The following is a 20,821-nucleotide window of genomic DNA, read 5'->3' as shown; positions in this document are numbered from 1 at the left end:
ATCTAGATTACCCAAATTTCAACCCTGCGCGGGAGACCCACGCCACAACCCTTCTCGTTCTGATCAAAACCCCGTTGAGCTCTCAGCCCCCACGCAAAGCGGGAAGGCGTGGCGCAGGGAGTGCAGATCTGCGACGGAACGTGTATCGCTACGCCGGCGGCCCGCGGACACGGATTAGCAGCTCAACAGCGAACGGGCTATGATCGGCGTGCGGCGTCAGACTCTTCATCGTCCGTCTCCATCTCATCCATCTGTTCATCATGGCCGACCGCAGCGCTGAGAAGATTGGAATCGTCGAGGAGGCGGACGTGCTCGCACGGTGTAATAAGACTGAGATTGATGAGGTGAGACACAAGTCGACCCTGATATTGACATCAGTACGATGTTGCTGCGGCATTCCTTGCCAATGTCGCTGCCCGCCCGGATGGGGCGGCGCTGCTCGCCCCGTGGACGGAAGAGGAGGAGCGGCGTGTGCGCCGCAAAGTACGTGCTCCGTGGCTCCGTGGCGCGGCTGACCCAGATCGATTTCGTGGTCCTCACCACGCTGTTCTTTTGCACGCTCATGAGCGGGACAGACAAGGTCGTGCTCGGGACGGCGGCGACATTTGGGCTCCAGTCCGACCTCGGGCTCAAGGGACAGCAGTACAGCTGGGCGAACTCGATGCGTGCGTCGCGTCCACGAGGCCGCTGACCCCAGTGAGCCTCGGCATGATCGCCATGATGCTGCCCCAGTGCTACTTTGCCCAGCGCTTCAACCTCATCGGCAAGCTGTACGCCGCCAACGTCGTCGGATACGGTATTGTCATGTTCGGCATGAGTGGCGTCAAGGACTACCGCGGGCTGTGGGCCTGCCGCTTCTTCCTGGGCGTGCTCGAGGGCGGCGCTCCGAGCTTGGGCGGACTGCTGGTGAGTACACTGACAGCAAAGTCGCTCACCCAGATCTCTATGTGGTGGCGCCGCGGCGAGCAGAACCTGCGCGCCGCCGTCGTGTATAGCACGCTCTCGAGCGTCGTGAACGGCCTCTTGTCGTTCGCGATGCAGTTCTACAACCCCGGTCCGATCGGCCGCTGGCGCCTCCTCTTCGTCGTCATGGCTTGCTGGAGCGTCCTCACCGGCATCGTGGCACTCGTCTTCCTCCCAAACAACCCGACTTCCGCGTGGTGGATGGTGAGTAGTAGCCGCCCCTCCGCCTTTTCTGACCCAGACCGACCGCGAAAAGGTCATCGCCGTCCGCCGCGTCGCGGGCAACAACACTGGAGTGACAAGCCAGCGGATCAAGCGCGCGCAGATCGTCGAGGGCCTAGCAGACCCCAAGACCTGGGTCCTCTTCGTGTGCACGTGCTGCCTCAACATCCCGAACGGCGGCCTCGTGGGCTTCAACTCGCTCATCGTCAAAAGTCTCGGCTTCAGCATCAAAGAGACGACGCTGCTCGCGATCCCAACGGGCGTGATTAGCTGGCTCGCTGCGCTCGCCATCGCCTTCGCGGCCCAGCGCACCCGCCGCCCCGTCGCGTGCATTATTGCCGGCGTGCTCGTGTGCCTCGCCGCGGTCATCATGCTCCACTCGGTCCCGCGGAGCAACAAAAGCGCCTCGCTCGGCGCACTCTTCCTCCTCTTCTGCTACTGGGGCCCGAACGTCGCGATGTGAGCATCCATCCCGGCTGCAAGACTGACGCCAGCGGCTCGTATCTCATCTACGCCAACGTCGCCGGCGCAAGCAAGAAGGTGACCGTATTCGGCATCATACAGATCGCGTACTGCGTTGGCAACCTCATCGGCCCGCAGAGCTTCCTCGCACGAGAAGAACCGACGTACCGCTCCGCCATCATTACCATGCTGTGCGGATACTGCGTCGCCATCGTGCTTCTCGTGACGTATGCGTTCTTGTGCGCACGCGACAACAGGCGCAAAGACACGCTGCCGCAGCCCGAAGCGGCCGAGGCGGATGGGGCCGAGGACGCATCAAGCGTCGCGGCAGAATGGAGAGATCTCACAGATAAGCAGAATCCGGCGTTCCGGTATACGTGGTAGGCAGTGTATGCATCAGTAGTGCCATCGACGCGGAGCGGCGCAGGGGAACAGCACTGCGATGACAGATTAGCGCCCAGGCCGATCCTGGATGGCGTCCGTGGACGAATATTAGTCGGCCCTTGTAGTTCAGTGGTAGAATGTTGCACTTGTAGAGCTTCACGGCTGCAGATGCAATGGTCTCGAGTTCAAACCTCGACGGGGGCTGATCAGTTTTTACCGGCGAATCGGGCAGATATGGCATTGTTGCCGCGCTGCCAACAACCGCGGCAACCGGGCTGTAGTGCAGTGGTCGTGCTGTCGGGGAACACATTTATGTGTGATCCGAGTGCGCCGAGGTAGAGAGTGGTTGAATAAAGCGGGCAAGCAGCAAACTTGCTTGAAGTGGCTGTACTTGCGGCGGCTGCCGTGACTGGTCCGGCGGAGGTACGGACATGTTGAAACTCAGAGCAAGAGCATCACGCCAAAGATGCATAGTGTAATTCTCTTGTGGATAGCTGATGCAGGTAGATCTCGGATGGGGCGGGGTTGACGCTTTCTGAAGAAGTGCAACGACAGCTGATGTGATCTCGGCAGCTCGGCAGTCGGCATCTTGATTCTCCCTCGGGACTCGGATTTCCATCCCCACCGAGATTGGCATCCACATGGGCGTCACTTCACGCGCATAAGTTCGAGCGTCAGATGCTGGTTATATATTGTGGACTTGATTTCCGTGCGGGTTACGCTATCGGCCTCAACGCTCGGTGACCGAAGTTGAATCTCGTGATGCGGCCATTAGCCGTGCGATTTCCGTCAACCTCGCCGGAGTTCCGCTGCTCCTGTGTACCGATAGGGACCCCACATGCTCGCCCGCAACCTTGACCCGGGACCGGAAGACGCCGTGGCCGTGGTGCTGGCATGGTACGCAAGCTAGATGGGGTCATTGCAGGGTCGTCATGGTGTCGTATGGACGTATGGAGGGATGGAAGCCGCCGAAAGAGACGACCGCGTTTGACCGGCTCGGGCCGGTGGAGGTGGGCATCTCTTACAGCCGCCGCCGGCCGGCATCATGACATGTGCTCTTCCCATCTCTTCTTCTTTTCTTCATCTCTCGTCTATTCCCACCGCGCGCATCTGCTCCTCTGCCGCGCAGCCACTCTCCCACTCTCTCCCGCGAACGCTCCTCTCCCACGTCTAAAACAACATGGTCCACCCCAACTTCAAGCTCGCCGAGCCCTCCCTGCTCATCACCAAGGGCTGGATCAACGACGAGCAGGTCTCCGCGGCGTCGGGCAAGACGTTTGACGTCATCGACCCCGCCAATGGCGATATCTGGACCTCGGCGCCGGCCATGGACGACTCCGACACGGACAAGGCCATCGCCGCAGCCACCGAGGCATTCAAGTCGTTCAAGGACGTGACGGCGCGCCAGCGCGCCCGCATGATCCTCAAGCTCGACGAGCTCGTGCGCCAGCACAAGGAGGACCTCGCGCAGCTGCTCGTAATGGAGTCGGGCAAGGCGCTCGTCGAGGCGCGCGCCGAGGTCGACTACGCGAGTGAGTCGGTGTGAATCTCAGCTCTCGGCGTCTCGGGTTCCTAGGAGAATTGTGCCGGCGCCGGTGGGGACCGGCCGCCACTCACAAGCATTGTCGCTGACAACAGCTACCTACTCGTGGCTCATGGCCGGCGAGGCTGAGCGTATCCAGGGCGAGGCGATCAAGGCCAACGACAACCCCACCTTGCGCTTTTTCACGCAGAAGGTGCCCATCGGCCCAGTCGCCCTTCTCTGCCCGTGAGCATCGCGGCTGCGGCTCAGCTGACATCAGATGGAACTTTCCCCTCGTCATCGTGCTGCGCAAGATGGCGACGGCACTCGCGGCCGGATGCACGATGGTGATCAAGCCGTCGCCTGAGACGCCGACGACGACGCTGGCACTTGCGCTTCTCGCCCAGAAGGCCGGCATTCCCAAGGGTGTCATCAACGTAGTCACGGCCTCGAACGAGACGACCCCCGCCGTTGGCAAGAAGCTGTGCGAGGACAAGCGCATCAAGAAGGTATCATTCACAGGCTCGACGGCAATCGGCAAGCTGCTCATGGCGCAGTGCGCGCCGTCGCTAAAGAAGATGACGCTGGAGCTGGGCGGCAACGGCGGGTGGGTGGTCTTCGACGACGCCGAGCTCGACAAGGCCGCGGACGCGCTCATGGCCAACAAGCTGCGGCACGCAGGGCAGGTGTGCGTGTGCGCGAACCGCGTCTTTGTGCAGAAGGGTGTGTTCGACAAGTTCGCCGCGCTCGTCGAGGAGCGCATGCGCAAGCTCAAGTTCGGGCACGGCCTCGATGCGGACTCGACCAACGGGCCCGTCACGACGGAGCGCGGCGCCGCGCGCGCCGTCACCCTCGTCGAGGACGCGGTCAAGCACGGCGGCAAGCTCGTTATGGGCGGCAGCCGCTTCGGCACTGGGTACCTGTTCGAGCCGACGCTTGTGCTCGGCGCCAGCCGCGACGCACAGGTGTACCGCGAGGAGATGTTTGCGCCGATCGTGTCGCTTTATCCCTTCGAGAGCGAGGACGAGGTCGTCGAGCTGTGTAACGCGACGGACATGGGTCTTTCCAATTATGTTTGGACGCAGAACATTAGCCGCGCGTGGCGCTGCTACGACCGTCTCGAGAGCGGGACTATCGCTATTAACACGGCAAACGCCAACACCGCCGAGAGCCCGTTCGGGGGCATCAAGGAGTCCGGGATTGGCAAGGAGGGCGGCCTGCACCACGGCGTGGACGAGTTCTGCGTCATCAAGGTTGCGGCTATGACTGTGTGAGGGGGCGACCACGGTGTGAGGTGGGCAAGTGTGGGAGCGAGCAAGTAGAATGGTATGAAGTGGCTGCGGCATCGATACGGGTGTGGTGGAGAGCCAGCCGCAGGGAGTTGCTTGGGCAGCCGCTTGGGCAGGAGGGCGGGTCAGACGCAACGTACACTGTCGGCGACGGGAGCTGGGCGCACTACTCTCCGCTGAAAGTGTCAGTCGCAGTCGACGGCTTCACCATCAGCGGCGGTGCGGTGGGTACAGATGGCACGATATGCACTTGTTGCACCAAGTGCTTGCCCTTCAACCAATTGCTGCACTTATCGTTCGCGAGCGGCAGCATCATCGGCAGACGAAAGATTAGATTAGACGCCGGTTGCGATCATGACCGGCGAAATGTCGCCATCACGGCACACAAGGCCACGATCACGCAACTCGCCGTGGCACCAACGCCATCTCTACGTCTATGGTGCATACATCTCCCAGAGCGCCCAGTGGCATGTGATGGGTTTGTCTCACCTCCCATGCCACTATATCGCCAGAACGAAGCATGCACGCTGCGCCTATACCAACATTACAGTCCGCCGGACTTGGCCGTGTCACACGCTCCTCTGTCCATATGTCGTCAGCTGGACCAGCGCTGCTTCCCAGTGCTGCTCGCTGAGCAACCCAAGCAAACCAAGCCAGACAAACGCGAAAGACGAGCTACCTCAGTGCCTGACCCACGCAGGTGCAAGTCATGGCGACAGGCTTCACCATCTCGGACGAGTCCGATTGCTGCTGCGAGATGTCCGCCGCCACAGGCGCTTATAAGCAACAGAGCCCGCTCGAGGACAGCATCAACATCCACCATGGCGCCCATTTCAATCGAGACCGCCCCGGCCGCCGCGCCCATCGACGAGCTCAAGAACCTCTCGCTCAAGTCTGCGCCCGTCACGACCAAGCCCCAGTGGTTCAGCCAGACCGGCCGCCCCGAATCCGAGTACCCGTACAAGGCGCTCCTGCCCATCTGGGACTTTGGGACCAAGTATCCTGCGCTGACCGAATTCACGCACGCGGACCCGGGCCTGGAGGCGAAGAAGCACGCGGACCCGCGCGCGTTCCTGTCAGCCGCGACGGTCGACGAGCTCACGCCGCGCTTCGGCTCCGAAGTGCGCGGCGTGCAGCTGACAGAGCTGGACGCCGCCGGGCGGCAGCAGCTGGCGCTGTTCGTGGCGCAGCGCGGCGTAGTCGTCTTCCGCGACCAAGACTTTGTCGACGCCGACCCGGCGTGGCACGTCCGCGACTGGGGCACCTTCTTCGGGCGTCCCCACATCCACCCCGTCTCCGGCCATCCGAAGGGCATCCCCGAGTTCCACCTCGTCTACCGCGCCCCCAAGGCCGGCGAGGACACGTACTACGACGCGTTCACGACGACGCTCAACGGCGTGCGCTGGCACTCGGACGTGACGTACGAGCTGCAGCCGCCCGGCCTGACCGCGCTGTTTCTGTACGACTCGCCCCCCTCCGGCGGCGACACGGGGTACGCGGACCAGCGCGAGGCATACAACCGCCTCTCGCCCAGCTTTGCGGCATACCTCGAAACGCTGCAGGTGCTGCACTCGGGCGTGGCGCAGGCCGAAGTCGCGAAGAAGCACAACGCGCCGCCGCGCCGCGAGCCCGTCGAGAACGTGCACCCCCTCGTGCGCCGCCATCCCGTGACGGGCGAGAAGGCGCTGTTCGTGAACCGCCAGTTCTCGCGCCACATCGTCGGCCTCAAGCAGGAGGAGAGCGACGCCATCCTCAACCTCCTCTACGACCATATTGAGAAGGGCTCCGATTTCCAGGTCCGCCTCAGGTGGGAGCCGCGCTCCGTCGTGCTCTGGGACAGTGAGTGACGGCGGGAGCGTCAGCTGATCCCAGACCGCATCACGGCGCATAATGCCAACGTCGACTTTGACAACCTCGGCTTCCGCCGCCACGGAGCGCGTATTACGCCGCAGGCTGAGCGCCCGTTCCTCTAGCCTTCGAAGGTTGAGGCTAAGCCGGGTGATAGAGCAAGATCACAAGTTGTAGTATAGCGTGAACAAGATGTGCAGTGCGCAGGGGATGGCGGGTTGGTCGATCGTGTAACTCGTGCAAGCTTGTCTTCGGGTGGTCAGTGTAGAGGTTGAAGGACTATGCTGAATGATCGCGTATGTGAGAGAACTGATGTGTTGATGACGAGCTGATCAGCTGCGAATGAGAGTTTCATTCTTCCCTTCCACATCTCTCGCTCTCTCTAAATCTCTCTCCCCCTCTTGCACGCACTTCACGCCGTCTCTCGCTGTCTGCTCGAGCACACTCCGGTCCTCCGACATGCTCTCTCCAACAATACCGAGCTGCAGGAGTGCACCAGTCCTCGCCAGTTTCATCCCACAACACACCATCCGCCATTGGTCTCCCCCACCCCGAGAGCCCCACGGACCACCCATGGCCCCGCACTCCTCAGCCCGGGCAGCACGCCGAGCCTCGCCCAGCCCTGGCGCCTCGCGTCCCCCAATCACGCATGCTTGCTGACTCCGACCGGTTGACGCCGAACCGGCAACGCACGCCAGACGAATGCTGGACTGACGCAGATCCGTCACACTAATAGCCCACGAGTCAAATTACGCGCGGGCACCGACGCCGTCCCGCTCCGCCTCCCCCACCATCCGAGTCTATGCGGGTGCATTAATGTCTACAGGGCTGTAGTCGTCTACAATCTATGGGAACAAGCTTGGGCGGCCTGCGAGCGGGCGCGAGCGTGGGCACTTACAGGCGTGCGCGGTCGCGTGCGAGGTGTGCGAACGGGCACCCGCCAGCGCCAGCGACGAGCGCGATGCCCTTGCCGTCGCGCGACACGCCAAGCTCGATAAGCTTGCCGAATGCAGCGGCAAAGTGCTCAAAGAAGAGCTTCTGGTCCTTGGCGTACTTTTCGGCCCAGACGCGGAACTTGGGGTCCTCGATGAGCGCCATGTCCGTGGGCAGCGCCATGACGGGCGTGCCGGCGACGACCGTCTCGTACTGGAACGGGCCGTCCCACTTCTTCGGCACCCACTTGCGCGTGAGCAGCAGCTTGAAGAACTGGTTGCTAAAGCGCGTGGGGTTGACGACCCACTGGCCGTCAAAGCCCGAGCGGTCGGTGTGGCAGCGGCCGAGGTTGTGCGCGCCGCTCAGCGCCACGATCTCCTGGTCGTTGAAGCCCATGCGGTAGAAGACGTCGCGGATGTGCTGGGCGCCCTGGGCCGCGTCGGGGAGGCTGGGGTTAGCGGCTGTGGCTCTGAGAGGGGATGTCGGCCGAAGCATGCAAGCGAGCGCAGCTGGCGCGGCATGCTGCTCGGTATCGAACGCCGTTCCGCACCTGCATCCCGCAGGCAGAGATGGCAGATGGCAGATGACACAGCCAGCGCCAGCGATGCAAGAAGGCCCGGCTCGGATCCCATGCCGCGGCCGAACCGCATATGGAAAGCAGCAATTGCCGGATACCGGGGCCGGAGGTAGAGTGGCCATGCAAGCCGCAAGCCGGCGGCGTGCCTGCGCACGCTGCCCATGTGCTCTTGCCCACCACCGATAGCGATAACGCTGGCATGGGCATGCGGCATGCGCGGCGCGCATGTGCCGCGTAGCGTGACAGCGCCGCCATCCTCCTCTCCTCGCTCAACGGAGAAAAACTCACCGGTTCTCAATGTCGCCGCGCGTGTTCGCCTCCTTCTCAGAGGGAAAGTCGGTGCGTCCAGGCGTCCAGGGCACCTTGGGCCCGTTCATCGCCTCGACGGCAGTGACGCCGGCGAGCGTCCAGAGGTCGGCATACGAGATCCACGGGTTGGCAGCCTTGATGGGCTCGAGGAATGCGCGGGCGTGCTCGAGGCCGGCGTTTGCGCCGTCCGTGGACTGGGATTAGCGGGTGCTCGGGGAGGTGCAGGGGCCTCGCCACCGTCGACGCGGGGTGGCGGTGCGAGAAGCTCGCTGAAGCTTACCTCAGGCGCGAAACGCATGCCGGCTCTGCTTGTCAGCGTCGTGGTGGCGAGACTGAAAACTGAAACTCACCCGTTAGAACCGCCGTTTCCTGGCTTGGCAGAGTAGGTGCCGGACGCATGCCAGGCGAGACGGACGAAGATGGGGCCGGCCGAGCCGTCGTCGTAGCCAGGCTGCTTGAGGACAGCCTTGATCTGCTTGCGGATACCTATTGTCAGCGGTGTGATGGCGGTGGCGATGGGGTGGGGGGACTTACCCTCGTAATCACCGGGAGCGACGGATGATGCGGACATGTTGGAAGATGTGGAAGATGTGTAAGATGGAGATGGAAGAGAGGAGAGAGATGAGAGAGATGAGAGACGAGACAGCGACGAACAGCAGCGACTGTTATGCACTCTCGCTCGAGCACTGGCTACAAACTTTGTGCGTGCCGGTTAGCCAAGGCCGCGTACAAGCCGGAAACCGCGACGTGCTCAGGGTCCACACGACGGTCCTTCCTGATGTCCTGACTGATCGGCCGCCTCGGCCATGGCGGGGGCGGCGGGAGGACGGAAGCAAATCTCGGCCAGCGTCAGCATCTCTCTGTCAAATCGTCGCTCGGCCGTTGCGCTCATTGCAATGCTCTTCACTCGTCGCCCCGCAATCGTCCGAGACAACTCTCCTGATCGTGAGAATGACGTGCAGCCGTAGTGTCGGAGCGGTGCATCCTCGCCACTACTCTTAATCTCCACCCGTGTTCCGGTACCTCCCGGAACGCCCCAGAGCGCCGCGCCGGACGCCGTACCGGAGCCCGTGCGAGAGCCCGTGCGATGTGAGGCTATGCGGAATGGCCCTCGGCGCAATTTTCGTCATGCGGAAATATGGTATACAGACATATTGATATGATCTCCGGCCCCGTGGGCTGCCTACGACACACTCAGGTCCACAAGGATGGTAATAACTCCCAGTACAATCTCCAGGGCACTGGCGTCAGCTGTGACACGCCGCTCACTTACATGAGGAGGATGACAATCGCTTCCAGGTGCTCGCCGTGCGAGCTGTTGACCGACTCCTTGAGCAGGTTCAGCATGTCGTGCAGAACATCGACGCGCGCATTGAGCAGGTCGATGCGCTGGCCAATTTCCAGATACTGGCGACACGCATTGTACAGCGGCTCGAGGTCGGGGAATGTCCTGTGGTCAGTGATACGGCGTGGCATGGCGAGCTGTCGCGTACCAGAAGAATTCCTGCTGTCAGCTGCACGTCATACTCGAGTCACGCACCGGCGAGTCCAGGACCGAGCCAACGAGATTGATGTTAATGCGCAGAATGAACAGATTGCCGATCTGCTTCATAATCTCGCTGCGCGGAAGCTGGGCATCAGCTACGTCCGCAAACACTTCATGCCGTCGCTCGCCACTTACACCAATCTTGCCGGTCTCGCTGAGCTTCTGCGGAATGTCCTTCGTCTGCTCGATAGTCGCCGAGATCAGTTCCTCAAAGAGCGAAATCTTGACCGACTGCGCCAGCGCGTGCGACAACGCAAGCTTGGTCATGTACGACGAGCCCTTGCGCAACGTAATAACGTCGTTGAAGATGCTGGAGTCAGCTTGGCCGCCACGCACACCCACCGGGAGTAGTCAGCATAGTAGAAGTTGAGGTCCTCCATCTCTATGTCTTCGGCGCTGAGACGCTCGATTTCATACTTCTTGCTGCCGTCAGCCCACCTCCCTCTCCCAATGCCTCACATGCTGCGTAGGAACTGCTTCTCCTCCTTCTCCGTCATGCCCCAGATAACCACGGTGCCGTACTCGAACAAGAACACGTCCGGCACCCAGTCCTCCTCTTCCCAGTCTTCGTCGTCCGTATCCGGCTCGGCGTCGTCGCGGTCGCGGTCGAGCGCGCGCTCGCGATCCCGGCGCGTATTCCCGCCTGGCCGCTTCGCGAAGCCCGTCTGCCGCTTCGGCGCACGCGCCGGGGGCGTTGCGCGCCACTGGTCCTCGTCAAGATCCAACAGGTTGCCCTCAGGCACAGTCGTCAGCGGCTGCAGCGGCTTGATGACTGGGCTGCGGTGGGCGGGGGCGGGGGCCGAGCCCGACGCAGGCGGTAGATACTGCGTGTACAGGCACTCGGCCTCGAACAGGCGCGGGTGGGTGCGATAGCTCGGTGGACGGTTTGCGAGGTACGTCTGCAGACCGGCCAAGTCGTATGAGCTGAGGTTAGGGTGGAGCGCGCGAGAAAGAGTGGAGAAGAGGAGGGACTACTCACGCTGCAGTGCAGTACGCCGTCACACGGGGCAGCTTGGCCTTCTCTGACCGCGTAAGGTTCAACGCGTCGCGGCGGGCCGAACCCGCCGGAATCTGGTATAGCGGAGTGAAGAACTTGACGCCGCGCTGCTCCTCGTCACCCTCATTTGCCTCCTTATCCTCGTCGTCCTCCTCCGGGATGGTATCTGGCTGCGTGGGCAGGACTTTAAGTTCTGGGTGTTAGTTGCTACTCTCTTTCTCCCCATCCTCCAGCTCATCATCTCTACCTCCGCCGCTCCTCAGCTCTGGCGGTGGAGTAATAACACCTACTCGTATTAAGCTTCGATGTGCTGCCGTCAGCGCCGTTTCCCTCCCACTCACCGCATGGGCTGGCGCGGCTCGCGGCGCGGCGCGGGCACCTGCGCGTGCGCGTATGGCAGGGGGAGCGTATTAGGAACAGAGGGCATGGTGGGCGATAGGATTTCGTGCCATCTATCGTGCGGGATGGGGTGACCGGCCGCGCGGGCGTCGTGGAGGATGAGATGGGAGTGGGTGGAAAAGTATTGATGTCGAGTCGAGTCGAGTACGAGTCGACGGTCGAGTGCGATGGCGATGAGATGGAGGCGAGATGAGGATGGATGGGCGGAAGGGAAGAGCCAAGCCACTCCGCCTGCGGCTTCTCACCAAAACGTCACCAGATGCCACTCCTGAATCACGTGATGTACTTCTGCCTCGCTTGCACCAAAGACAGGAGACGCGACCTCTCAAAGGCGACAGCTGATCCCATATGCATGCAGTCCAAATGCTACAATCCCGGTCGGGCGCCTGGCAGGCCGACAGCAGCCAAGCAGCCCTCTACAATTCCATGTCTATGCGGCTCCAGCAGCACGGGCCTGTTCCCCTATGTAGTTGAGGGCGGAGCCAGCGCGGAGCCAGTTGAGCTGGTCAACGCTCATCGTGTGCTTGGTCGGCACGTAGTCGACCTCGCCCGAGGGCTTGGTGACCTTGAGGCGAATCTGTGCGTCCGCCTTGCCTGCAAGGAGGTCCTTGAGGCCCTCCGTCTGGACCTTGTCTCCGGCCGAGATCTTCGCGTAATCGGCCTTGTCCGAGAGCCAAAGGGGGAGAATGCCCTGCTTCTAGTCACGTCAGCCGCGTCCAAAGAATAACTCACCTTGAGGTTGGTCTCGTGGATGCGGGCGAAGGAGCGCGCGAGAATGAGACCACAGCCGTAGAAGCGGGGCTGGAGAGCAGCGTGCTCACGAGCAGATCCCTCGCCGTCTGATTGTCAGCCAGGTGACCATAGCTCAACTCACAGTTGTCGTCAACGACGAGCATCCATGGCTCTCCGCGCTTCTTGTAGCGCTGCATAATGTGGGGAATGGTATCCTCGCCCTCGGCGTCACGGGCAACGTTGATCTCGCCACCCTCGTCATTGACCGCGGTCATAAGCGTGTTCTCTGAAATGTTGGAGAGGTGGCCCTTGTACTTGAGCCAAGCACCGGCGGCACTGATGTGGTCGGTGGTGCACTTGCCGCGGACGCGGAGCAAACAGGTTAGCTCAGGGAGCTCGGCGGGCCCATCAGCGAAGGCGGTGCCGAACGGCTCAAGGATCTCGAGACGAGTTGATGTGGGCGAGATGGCAATCTCAGTCTCTGGGACGGGCTTGGGCGACGGGGTAGGCGCGAACGAAAGGTCTCCGCCGGTGTAGCCCTGGGGAGGGAGGCGGTCGCCCGAGGGAGGCTGGAACTTGAACGGCCCGTTGGGGGTTTCGATTGAGTCGGTCATGGGGTTGAAGTTGAGGTCACCGGAGAAGGCCATGGCGGTGACAATCTCAGGAGAAGCGAGGAAGTTCATCGTCTTCAGGTTGCCGTCATTGCGCGCCTTGAAGTTACGGTTAAACGAGGTGAGAATGGCGTTGTCCTCGCCCTGCTTGTCGTCACGCTTCCACTGGCCGATACAGGGCCCGCATGCGTTGGCAAGGACGGTGGCGCCGACACTCTCGAGCGTGCCCTGGAGGCCGTCGCGCTCGATGGTGGCGCGGATCATTTCAGAGCCGGGAGTGACGAGGAAAGGCACCTTGGAGGACAGACCAGCAGCCTTGGCCTGCTCGGCGATGGACGCGACGCGGGACATGTCCTCGTACGACGAGTTGGTGCAAGAGCCAATGGCCGCAGCCGAGAGAGTGCTGGGAAACTTGTTCTCGCTGATGAACGACCCAAACTTGGAGAGTGGGGTGGCAAGGTCGGGCGTGAAGGGGCCGTTGAGCTGAGGCTCAAGCTCGGAGAGGTTGATCTCGATAAGCTCGTCGAACTCGGCGCCCTCGTCGGCAGCAAGGAAACCAGCCTGGGCAGCCTGGTCCGCCGCCGCAGCGACAGGGGCACGGCCAGTGGCCTTGAGGTACTCGCGCATGTTCGCCGAGTAAGGGAAGGTCGAGGTAGTGGCGCCAACCTCGGCACCCATGTTTGCGATAGTCGCGAGACCGGTGCAGGACTGGGCCTCAACACCGGGACCGAAGTACTCGAGGATGCGGCCAGTTCCGCCCTGTGGTCAGCATAAGCCTATCTGACCGGACATACGCGAACGGTGAGCTTGCCAGCGAGGTGGAGGATAAGGTCCTTGGGAGTAGCCCAGCCGCTCAGCTGACCGGTGAGCTTGACACCGGTGATGAGGGGCGCCTTGAGCTCCCATGGGGTATCGGTGAGCGCATCAACGGCGTCGGCGCCACCAACACCGATGGCGAGCATGCCGAGACCACCTGCATTGGGGGTATGCGAATCGGTACCGAGCATGAGAAGGCCGGGTGCTGCGTAGTTCTCAAGAACAATCTGGTGGATAATACCCGATCCTGGCTTCCAGAACTCGATACCGTACTTCTTGCCTGCCGACTCGAGGAAATCAAACACTTCCTTGTTATTCTCGATCGAACGGGGAAGATCCTCGGCGGCGCCGGTCTGCGCCTGGATAAGATGGTCGCAATGGATCGAGGCTGGCACGGCGCACTCGGACAGCCCGCACGTCATGAACTGCAGCAAAGCCATCTGCGCAGACGCGTCCTGCTCGTCAGCCCCCTGCTGAACCCAACCCTCCCGGGTCGTGCGAGTGGTCACTCACCTGCATGGCTACACGGTCAGGGCGGAGCTTGAGGTAGCGCTCGCCGCGTACCTGGCCACCGCCGCCGAGCGACTCCTCTGGGTTGCGGAGGTGGGCATAGAGGATCTTCTCAGCGAGAGTGAGCTTGCGATCCTTGCCGAGGACGCTGCGGACATTGTTGAGAGTGTCGAGAAGGCGGGGGTAGGGAGGGGTAATGGAGGAGCAGTCCTTGACGGGGAGGGATGCGGGGGTGGCGAGACCACGGCGGGCGATGAGCCTTGCGAGTGCTGGGCGTGTCCGTTGGTAGAGCATGGTGATGTTGCTCCTTTCCTTTTTCCGCGGAGATGTCTGAGGACTAAAAGAGTGGGAGAGGCGACGGCGGCACGGCGGTGGAGCGGTCCAGTGATGGCTTGGAAAAGGGGGGCCTGTGGTTGGAGAAATCAATTCAGAGAGTGATCGAGTCAGATTTGGACATTTCGGATACAGGCCGATTAGCCCCGGAGGGAATAGCGGTGGAGGTGGTCCACTCCAGGTGACTCATCCCTGCCCCACTTTGCATGTTCTGACTCGGCCCACCTTCCCCCCTGCCCGTGCTGCACCTATAACCTCGCGCTCTCACTCTATCTCTATCTTTCTGTTTCTCTTTCTCTTCATCTCTCTCTCTCATCTCTCTCTCATCTCTCAACGTCTTCATCATCAGTGTCCTTTCCTCTTCTTCTATTCTTACTAACTCGTGCTCTCCTCTACCTCCTCACCGCTCCTACTCTTCACCATTACTCATCGTCTTTAGACCATGTCCGACAACGGCGAAGAGGTATGGCATCCTCCAACCTGTCCTCATCAACAACCTCACCTTCCTCACCACCTCACGCATTACACTGACGCCCCGCAGGAGAACGTCTTCGGCTATGAAGTAGACTAACGAGCACACGTCGATAGCTAACCATCTCAGTCCGTGGACGAGCTCCAGTCGCACGTGAGTCACCTGTCCTCCTTCACCTCACAGTATTGGGGTGGCGCCCACTTCGCCACCTTCCCTCCCCCTCACTGACTGCAAAGGGCATCAATGTCTCTGATATCACAAAGCTAAAGGCTGCTGGCATTGTCACGGTCCTTGGCGTGGCCCAGACGCCCCGCAAGAACCTCGCCAAGATTAAGGTAGGAACTCCAGCGGCAGAAAACTATGCTAATGACAGGGTCTTTCAGAGGTGAAGTAGCAGCCCCTATGTAGGCCTGCGCGTGCTGATCAGCCCAGGCTAAAATCGAAAAGCTAAAGGTGGGCGAGGAGGCTATCGGAAACAACTGACATGCAGGAGATCTGCCAAAAGATGCTCGTAAGGGATCCCCTTCCTCTGCCGTCTAATCTCAGCCCCCAGCCTTTGCCAGCGCCGCCGACATCTCAGAGCGACGCGCATCTGTCGTTTTCATCTCTACCGGTTCCAAGGCGGTCGACTCGATGCTCGGAGGTGGCATTGCCACGCAGAGCATCACCGAAGTGTGAGATAGACTCCAAATCCTTGTGCCCTGTTGGTTGACCAACACAGTTACGGCGAATTCCGCACGGGCAAGACTCAGCTCTGCCACACTCTTTGCGTCACAACCCAGCTTCCCGAAGACCAGGGTGGGGCCAGTGGCCGTGTTGCCTACATCGACACTGAGTAAGGAAGACACCATGCACGCCGATCGTTGACTGACAGGGGAACCTTTCGCCCAGAGTGAGGCGCTGGCGCTATCCAGCTGCAAGGACTAGTAGCTGACCTGCAGCCGTGTCCGCTCCGTCGCAGACCGTTTCGGTGTCGACAGTCAGATGGCACTCGAGAACATCCTCTGCGCACGTGCTTGGAGCTCGGAGCAACAATGCGAACTTCTGTTGGAGCTGGCTATTCGGTAGGCCTGGCGCCTTGGAGTGGCTACTAACTCGAAGCTTCGTCGATGATCGCTCCTACAAGCTCATCATCGTCGACAGCATTATGAACCTCTTTCGTGGGTGGAAGCTGGGTGGAAGCAGAAGCAATCTAATACGCAGGACAGGACTATTCAGGCCGCGGCGAGCTGTCCGAGCGCCAGCAGGTGCTGTTTGATTTGATGCTCTCAACTAATAAACAGAAGCTGAATCAGTTCCTGGCTCGTCTTCAGAAGCTGGCAGAGGAGGTGCGCGTGAACGTGGCGTCGCTAATTCCAGTTCAACGTTGCCATTATCCTTACCAATCAAGTCCAGGCTGATCCTGGAGTGAGCCTTCTCAGAGACGTTGATCCACTGACGTTCAGGCTGCTGCAATGTATGCGATTCACCCCTCTGATATTGACCATCAGGTTTGCTGCCGCGTCAAGCGCCAAGCCCGTCGGCGGTGAGTTGTAATAGTGCGACGCTGATACCAGGTCATATCCTCGCCCACGCGTACGTCGACGCGACCGCACCATCCTTACCACAGCTCGGCTACCCGCGTTCAGCTCCGCAAGGGTCGCGGCGACGAGCGTATCGCCAAGCTGCAAGACTCGCCTGACATGCCTGAGGGTGAGGCGACCTATTGTCTCAAGGCTGGGTAAGCAACGCCACATCGGTACCGTTCCAGCCGCTAACTAGCAGAGGTTGGGAAGGTCAGCAACTCAAAATCCACACTGATTAACGACAGACACCTAAATCTCATTTGGGTCATGGAGTGTTGACATCTGCTTCCATCTCACTACTGCATTGATTCATCATCGTTGACTGCTTTTAGAATGTATGTGTGCAGTCATACCACGGCTGGATTGCTGGAAGCTGCAACGGCTTGCGCCCATCTCATGCTAAAGCATGTGCCGAGCGGATAGTTGGGATAGGGCAGACGAGTATATAGTCTTGGATGACGGACACGGAGGGGACAAGCAGCTGCGCCGCAGTATCGCTGCTCGCTGTTGCGACTGCGCCATCGCTTGTTGCATCAATGGCCGTGGAGCGCGTGGACGACTGCTGTTGTACAGAGGGTTTGATCCTATGCACTCGAGTAAGAATCGTCAAGTGACATGCCTGGGCAAGGGGTGCTTTGTAGACAGCGATTAGGCCAACGATAATCGTGGTAGTCGCCAAAAGATATACAAGACCGTTTGAAGAGACGACAAGTGGCGAATAACAAGCCGATCAAAACAATAATGACGTGTCACATGTCTGTCCTGTGACAAGCCAACCACGCCACAACCCCTGTTCGCGTCGTTCCTCCCTCCAACAACTACAATTCATTCACTCTTCACTCTCCACAACAATCTCTCCCCCCCGCCTCTCATCCCGAGCAGTTTCTTCCCGCGTGACAAGTGATGAACAAGCGGCCGCATAGCGGTCTCGGTCTCCCAGCCAAACCCATGGCTCCTCCCCAGGGCGGCCCCGCGCCGCCCCTTCCCGCTGGTCAGCCGCCCCAGCAGCAGTACACCCAGGACCAGCACGCCGCCGCGTGGGCCGCATACTACCAGGTATGTGTCAGCGATGACTTGCTTTCTCGTTCTGTTTCCTTGTTAGGCCTGCGCTAATCTCAGGCGAACCCCCAGGCAGCTCAGCAGGCTGGGTATGGCGCGGCTACGGCCCCTGCCGACCCGTCCGCATCCAGCGCCTACGCCAACTACGGATACGGAGCCGGCGCCTCGCACGCGCAAGGCTACTCCGCCCAGCAGCAGCCGAACTACCAGGCTCCGAGCCAGCAGAACTACAACCAACCGCAGGCTCCGAATTATCAGCCGGGCTACGGACAAGGGTACAATGCGAACGCAGGTTACAATCAGCCGCAACAGCAAGGCTATGGTAACTGGAGTGGGCAGCAGTCGCCTCCCGGTGCTCGGTACGGACCCACACCGCAGAACCCCACGGCCGGTGGGTACACACCGCAGAGCCAGAACAATTACTATGCGCAGGGACAGGGCTCGTACTCGCCCTCGCCAACCACACCTGGCTTCCGCCCGCCCCAGAATCGTCCTTATCAGCCGCAGCCCGGTGGACCCCCTGGTGCAGGCTCACGTGTCGGCCAAGGGCGTCCGCCCGCTGGCGGACCACCTCCTGGAGGTCCCTCGTCAGGAGGGCCGGGCGGACTTGGTGGGCCTGGTGGCTTCCCTCCCGCCAAGCGTCCCCGCTTCGACGGTCCCGGCGGCGGCGGAGGAGGAGGAGGAGGTGGTGGTGGTGGTGGCGGCGGAGGAGGAGGTGGCATGTCTGTCCGCCCGCCCAACCCTCGCCCTCCCCCTCCGTTCGGCAGCGGCCTCGCACGCCCGATGAACGACCGCGGCGGTGGCGGAGGGCGTGGCGGCGCGCCGCCCCCGCCCATCCCCCGCATCGGCTTTGGCACGCCCCAGCAGCGTCCGCAGCGCGGCGGGATGCGCGGAGGTGGCCCCATGGGCAGAGGAGGCGGCATGATGGGCCGCGGGCCGCCTATGCGTCAGCGTGACCAGCGCGAGATGCGTCCTCCCCGCACACAGCGTGTCGAGCCTTCTCCTCAGCAGGCGCGCAAGCGCAAGGACAAGGACGCGAAGGAGGCGCGCACCACAATGACCGACTTCCGCATTGTTGGCATTGAGGTCAAAGGGCTCGACTGGAGCTGGGGACTTGTCGGCGAGCACGTTGTCGAAGCCAAGGACGAGAAGGCCGACGACGTCAAGCCCGACGTCAAGCCCGACGTCAAGCCCGACGTCAAGGAAGAAGACAAGGGCGAGCCCGGGAAGGTTGAAGAGGCCGAAAAGACCGACGAAAAGCCCACGCCGGAAGTTGTCGTCAAGACCGAAACTGAAGAGGATGCTCAGGCGAAGCCGGATGCCATTGAGAAAGAGGAGAACCACGAGGCTGCGGATGAGAAGCGTGGCGAGAAGCGCAAAGCTAGAAAATCAAGCGTGGATGGCGGTGAGCTGCTGGAGCAAATACTGTGCTAATATCAGACGAGGCGCAGTCGCCCAAGAAGCGGTCTTTCGTTGTGACGCACAACAAGGTGAACACCCCCGGCGACGGTTCCTCGCCCGAGTCAAACCAGAACCGCTTCCGCATCTACTTTGAGTCGCCTCCCGAGCTTGACCGCGTCCCCAAGTCGGCAAGGCGAAACCCCAACAAGCGCTGGCGTCGTGAGTCGACCACCCTGACTCTGGATGAGACCCTCCATGAGGAGACGCACGCGGAGGCGCATGAGGAGCCATCGGGCGCGGCTGAGGCTGCCGCCCCGACCGAGCAGGTGAAGGTTGAGCCCGCCTCAGAGGCAGCTCCCGAGGCCAACGGCGACATGCTAGCAGAGGGCGCGGCTGAGGCCAAGGTCGAGGCTGCTGCCGAGCCTGCCGGGCCTGCCGTGTCTGCCGAGTCTGCCGAGTCTGCCGAACCGACATCAGCGGCTGCGCCTTCGGAGACTGCCCCTGAGGTATCGGAGGCCACTCCTGCTGCCGAGAAGGAGGCGCCTGCTGAAGGTGCAGAGGACAAGGAGGAGGCTGGCGATGTTTCTATGGTCACGGATCCCGGAGCTGTCGAGGGTACCACCGGCGAGGGCGAGGAGGCCGAGCACTCCGGCCTCACTGGTAAGGAAGCTTCGGCGGCAGAGGTTGAGGCTGCGCTCGCCGAGTCGGCGCAGAATGCGGCCTCTGCCTACGGCTCGCGCCAGAAGCCGCGCGGTCGTCGTTGGTCGACGAGCAGCATTGGCAGCGATGCCGAGACAGATATCACGGCGTTGGCTGGCGATGTAACACAGCCGTCTCTTAACCGCGTGTCAGTTCTATACGAGGACAGCTCGCGCCGGCTCGTGTTCGACGCCAGCGTCGTCCAGAAGATCCGCATCTTCCGTGGCGAGGGCCGCATCGAGGTCGACCTGCATGCACCTCAGCCAGCGAAGGAAGCTGAGGCGAAGGAGGGTGACAAGGATGCTCAGAAGGAGGCTTCCGCCGAGTCGGAACTTCCGAAAGGCATTCTGGTGAGAGGGTTTGAGAGCCGCGCTGACCCCAGGTCGAAACGTACGATCCTGCCGAGCAGCGCTTCACCGCATTGTCGCGCGAGAAGCTTGATGCATTGTGGAAGGACGACGAGGACAAGTCTCTGCCGCCGCTGCACCGTGTCTTTGGCAGTGCCACGCCTTCGACTGAGCCCATCACCCTCACCGTCTTCCTGAACAAGAAGAAGCCGCTGAGTGAACCGAAGTGGTGCCGCACGAACCAGGCCGACGAGTGGCTGTACGAGCAGTTTGGACGGCGTGCCGCCTCCGATGCAGGCTGGCGCGGCAAGCTCGAAATTATGGACCCGGATGCGGTGAGCTCCCCTCCTTATCTTCCGCTGACACCAGCCCCCGACGTTGGCGAACATGCTCGAGACATGGAAGAGCGGCTCGAACCACGGCACGGCCCAGCAGCGCGGCGACTTTACTTCCTCGCTGCTCGCCTCGCCCAACGACCTCCTCGAGATCCTGATCCGCCTGACTCGCGGCGACCGCAACCCGACCGCAGCGGTGGGCACGGGCCCAACCAGCGCCAACGGGCCGCTCGCGACCGCCATCCGCCCCGACTCGCCGTACGCGTCGCATCAGACGCACGTCTCGCTCGCCATCCTGGCGATGTACCGCCTCACGACGGACTACGCCAAGCAGGCGGGCAAGACCGAGGCGCTCAACGACCAGATCGCAGACATCATCCGCTCGCTGCCCGGGCATATGATCCACCGCAGCCTCGATGGGCTGTACAAGGAGTGGCTGGCCGAGCGGCGGGGGTAGCCCAGTGGGCCAGTGAGTGCCGTCTATGGCGTG

General features: G+C 61.6%; 7 protein-coding genes across 7 annotated transcripts; 4 read left to right on the top strand and 3 right to left on the bottom strand.

Moving 5' to 3' along the window:
• Positions 1-260: 260 nt before the first annotated feature.
• COLE_05652 (uncharacterized protein) lies at positions 261-2,031 on the top strand (the record flags this gene model as incomplete). The annotated part of the gene is made up of 7 exons (XM_018423558.2): positions 261-344; positions 379-483; positions 521-665; positions 698-906; positions 940-1,167; positions 1,205-1,644; positions 1,680-2,031. 7 exons carry the CDS (start codon positions 261-263, stop codon positions 2,029-2,031), a joined length of 1,563 nt encoding a protein of 520 aa, XP_018277870.1.
• A 1,180-nt stretch (positions 2,032-3,211) lies between these two features.
• On the top strand, positions 3,212-4,827 carry COLE_05651 (uncharacterized protein; the record flags this gene model as incomplete). The annotated part of the gene is made up of 3 exons (XM_018426761.2): positions 3,212-3,563; positions 3,670-3,799; positions 3,834-4,827. 3 exons carry the CDS (start codon positions 3,212-3,214, stop codon positions 4,825-4,827), a joined length of 1,476 nt encoding a protein of 491 aa, XP_018277869.1.
• Positions 4,828-5,663: 836 nt separating this feature from the next.
• On the top strand, positions 5,664-6,815 carry COLE_05650 (uncharacterized protein; the record flags this gene model as incomplete). The annotated part of the gene is made up of 2 exons (XM_018421428.2): positions 5,664-6,681; positions 6,715-6,815. The coding sequence occupies 2 exons, from the start codon at positions 5,664-5,666 to the stop codon at positions 6,813-6,815; spliced, it is 1,119 nt and encodes a 372-aa protein (XP_018277868.1).
• A 769-nt stretch (positions 6,816-7,584) lies between these two features.
• COLE_05649 (uncharacterized protein) lies at positions 7,585-9,080 on the bottom strand (the record flags this gene model as incomplete). The annotated part of the gene is made up of 5 exons (XM_018423557.2): positions 7,585-8,071; positions 8,489-8,703; positions 8,790-8,814; positions 8,860-8,995; positions 9,044-9,080. 5 exons carry the CDS (start codon positions 9,078-9,080, stop codon positions 7,585-7,587), a joined length of 900 nt encoding a protein of 299 aa, XP_018277867.1.
• Positions 9,081-9,692: 612 nt separating this feature from the next.
• Positions 9,693-10,552, bottom strand: COLE_05648 (uncharacterized protein; the record flags this gene model as incomplete). The annotated part of the gene is made up of 6 exons (XM_065626428.1): positions 9,693-9,750; positions 9,783-9,966; positions 10,046-10,139; positions 10,191-10,365; positions 10,398-10,478; positions 10,515-10,552. 6 exons carry the CDS (start codon positions 10,550-10,552, stop codon positions 9,693-9,695), a joined length of 630 nt encoding a protein of 209 aa, XP_065482239.1.
• Positions 10,553-11,881: 1,329 nt separating this feature from the next.
• On the bottom strand, positions 11,882-14,414 carry COLE_05647 (uncharacterized protein; the record flags this gene model as incomplete). The annotated part of the gene is made up of 5 exons (XM_018423555.2): positions 11,882-12,148; positions 12,184-12,290; positions 12,326-13,553; positions 13,589-14,065; positions 14,124-14,414. The coding sequence occupies 5 exons, from the start codon at positions 14,412-14,414 to the stop codon at positions 11,882-11,884; spliced, it is 2,370 nt and encodes a 789-aa protein (XP_018277865.1).
• Positions 14,415-18,269: 3,855 nt separating this feature from the next.
• COLE_05646 (uncharacterized protein) lies at positions 18,270-20,788 on the top strand (the record flags this gene model as incomplete). The annotated part of the gene is made up of 4 exons (XM_018419407.2): positions 18,270-18,954; positions 18,990-19,999; positions 20,032-20,331; positions 20,366-20,788. The coding sequence occupies 4 exons, from the start codon at positions 18,270-18,272 to the stop codon at positions 20,786-20,788; spliced, it is 2,418 nt and encodes an 805-aa protein (XP_018277864.1).
• Positions 20,789-20,821: the final 33 nt, after the last annotated feature.

The sequence above is a fragment of the Cutaneotrichosporon oleaginosum genome, assembly GCF_008065305.1.
Source record: "Cutaneotrichosporon oleaginosum strain ATCC 20508 chromosome Unknown ATCC20508_contig05, whole genome shotgun sequence".
NCBI lineage: Eukaryota > Fungi > Basidiomycota > Tremellomycetes > Trichosporonales > Trichosporonaceae > Cutaneotrichosporon > Cutaneotrichosporon oleaginosum.
This window is presented reverse-complemented; position numbering and strand designations above follow the sequence as displayed.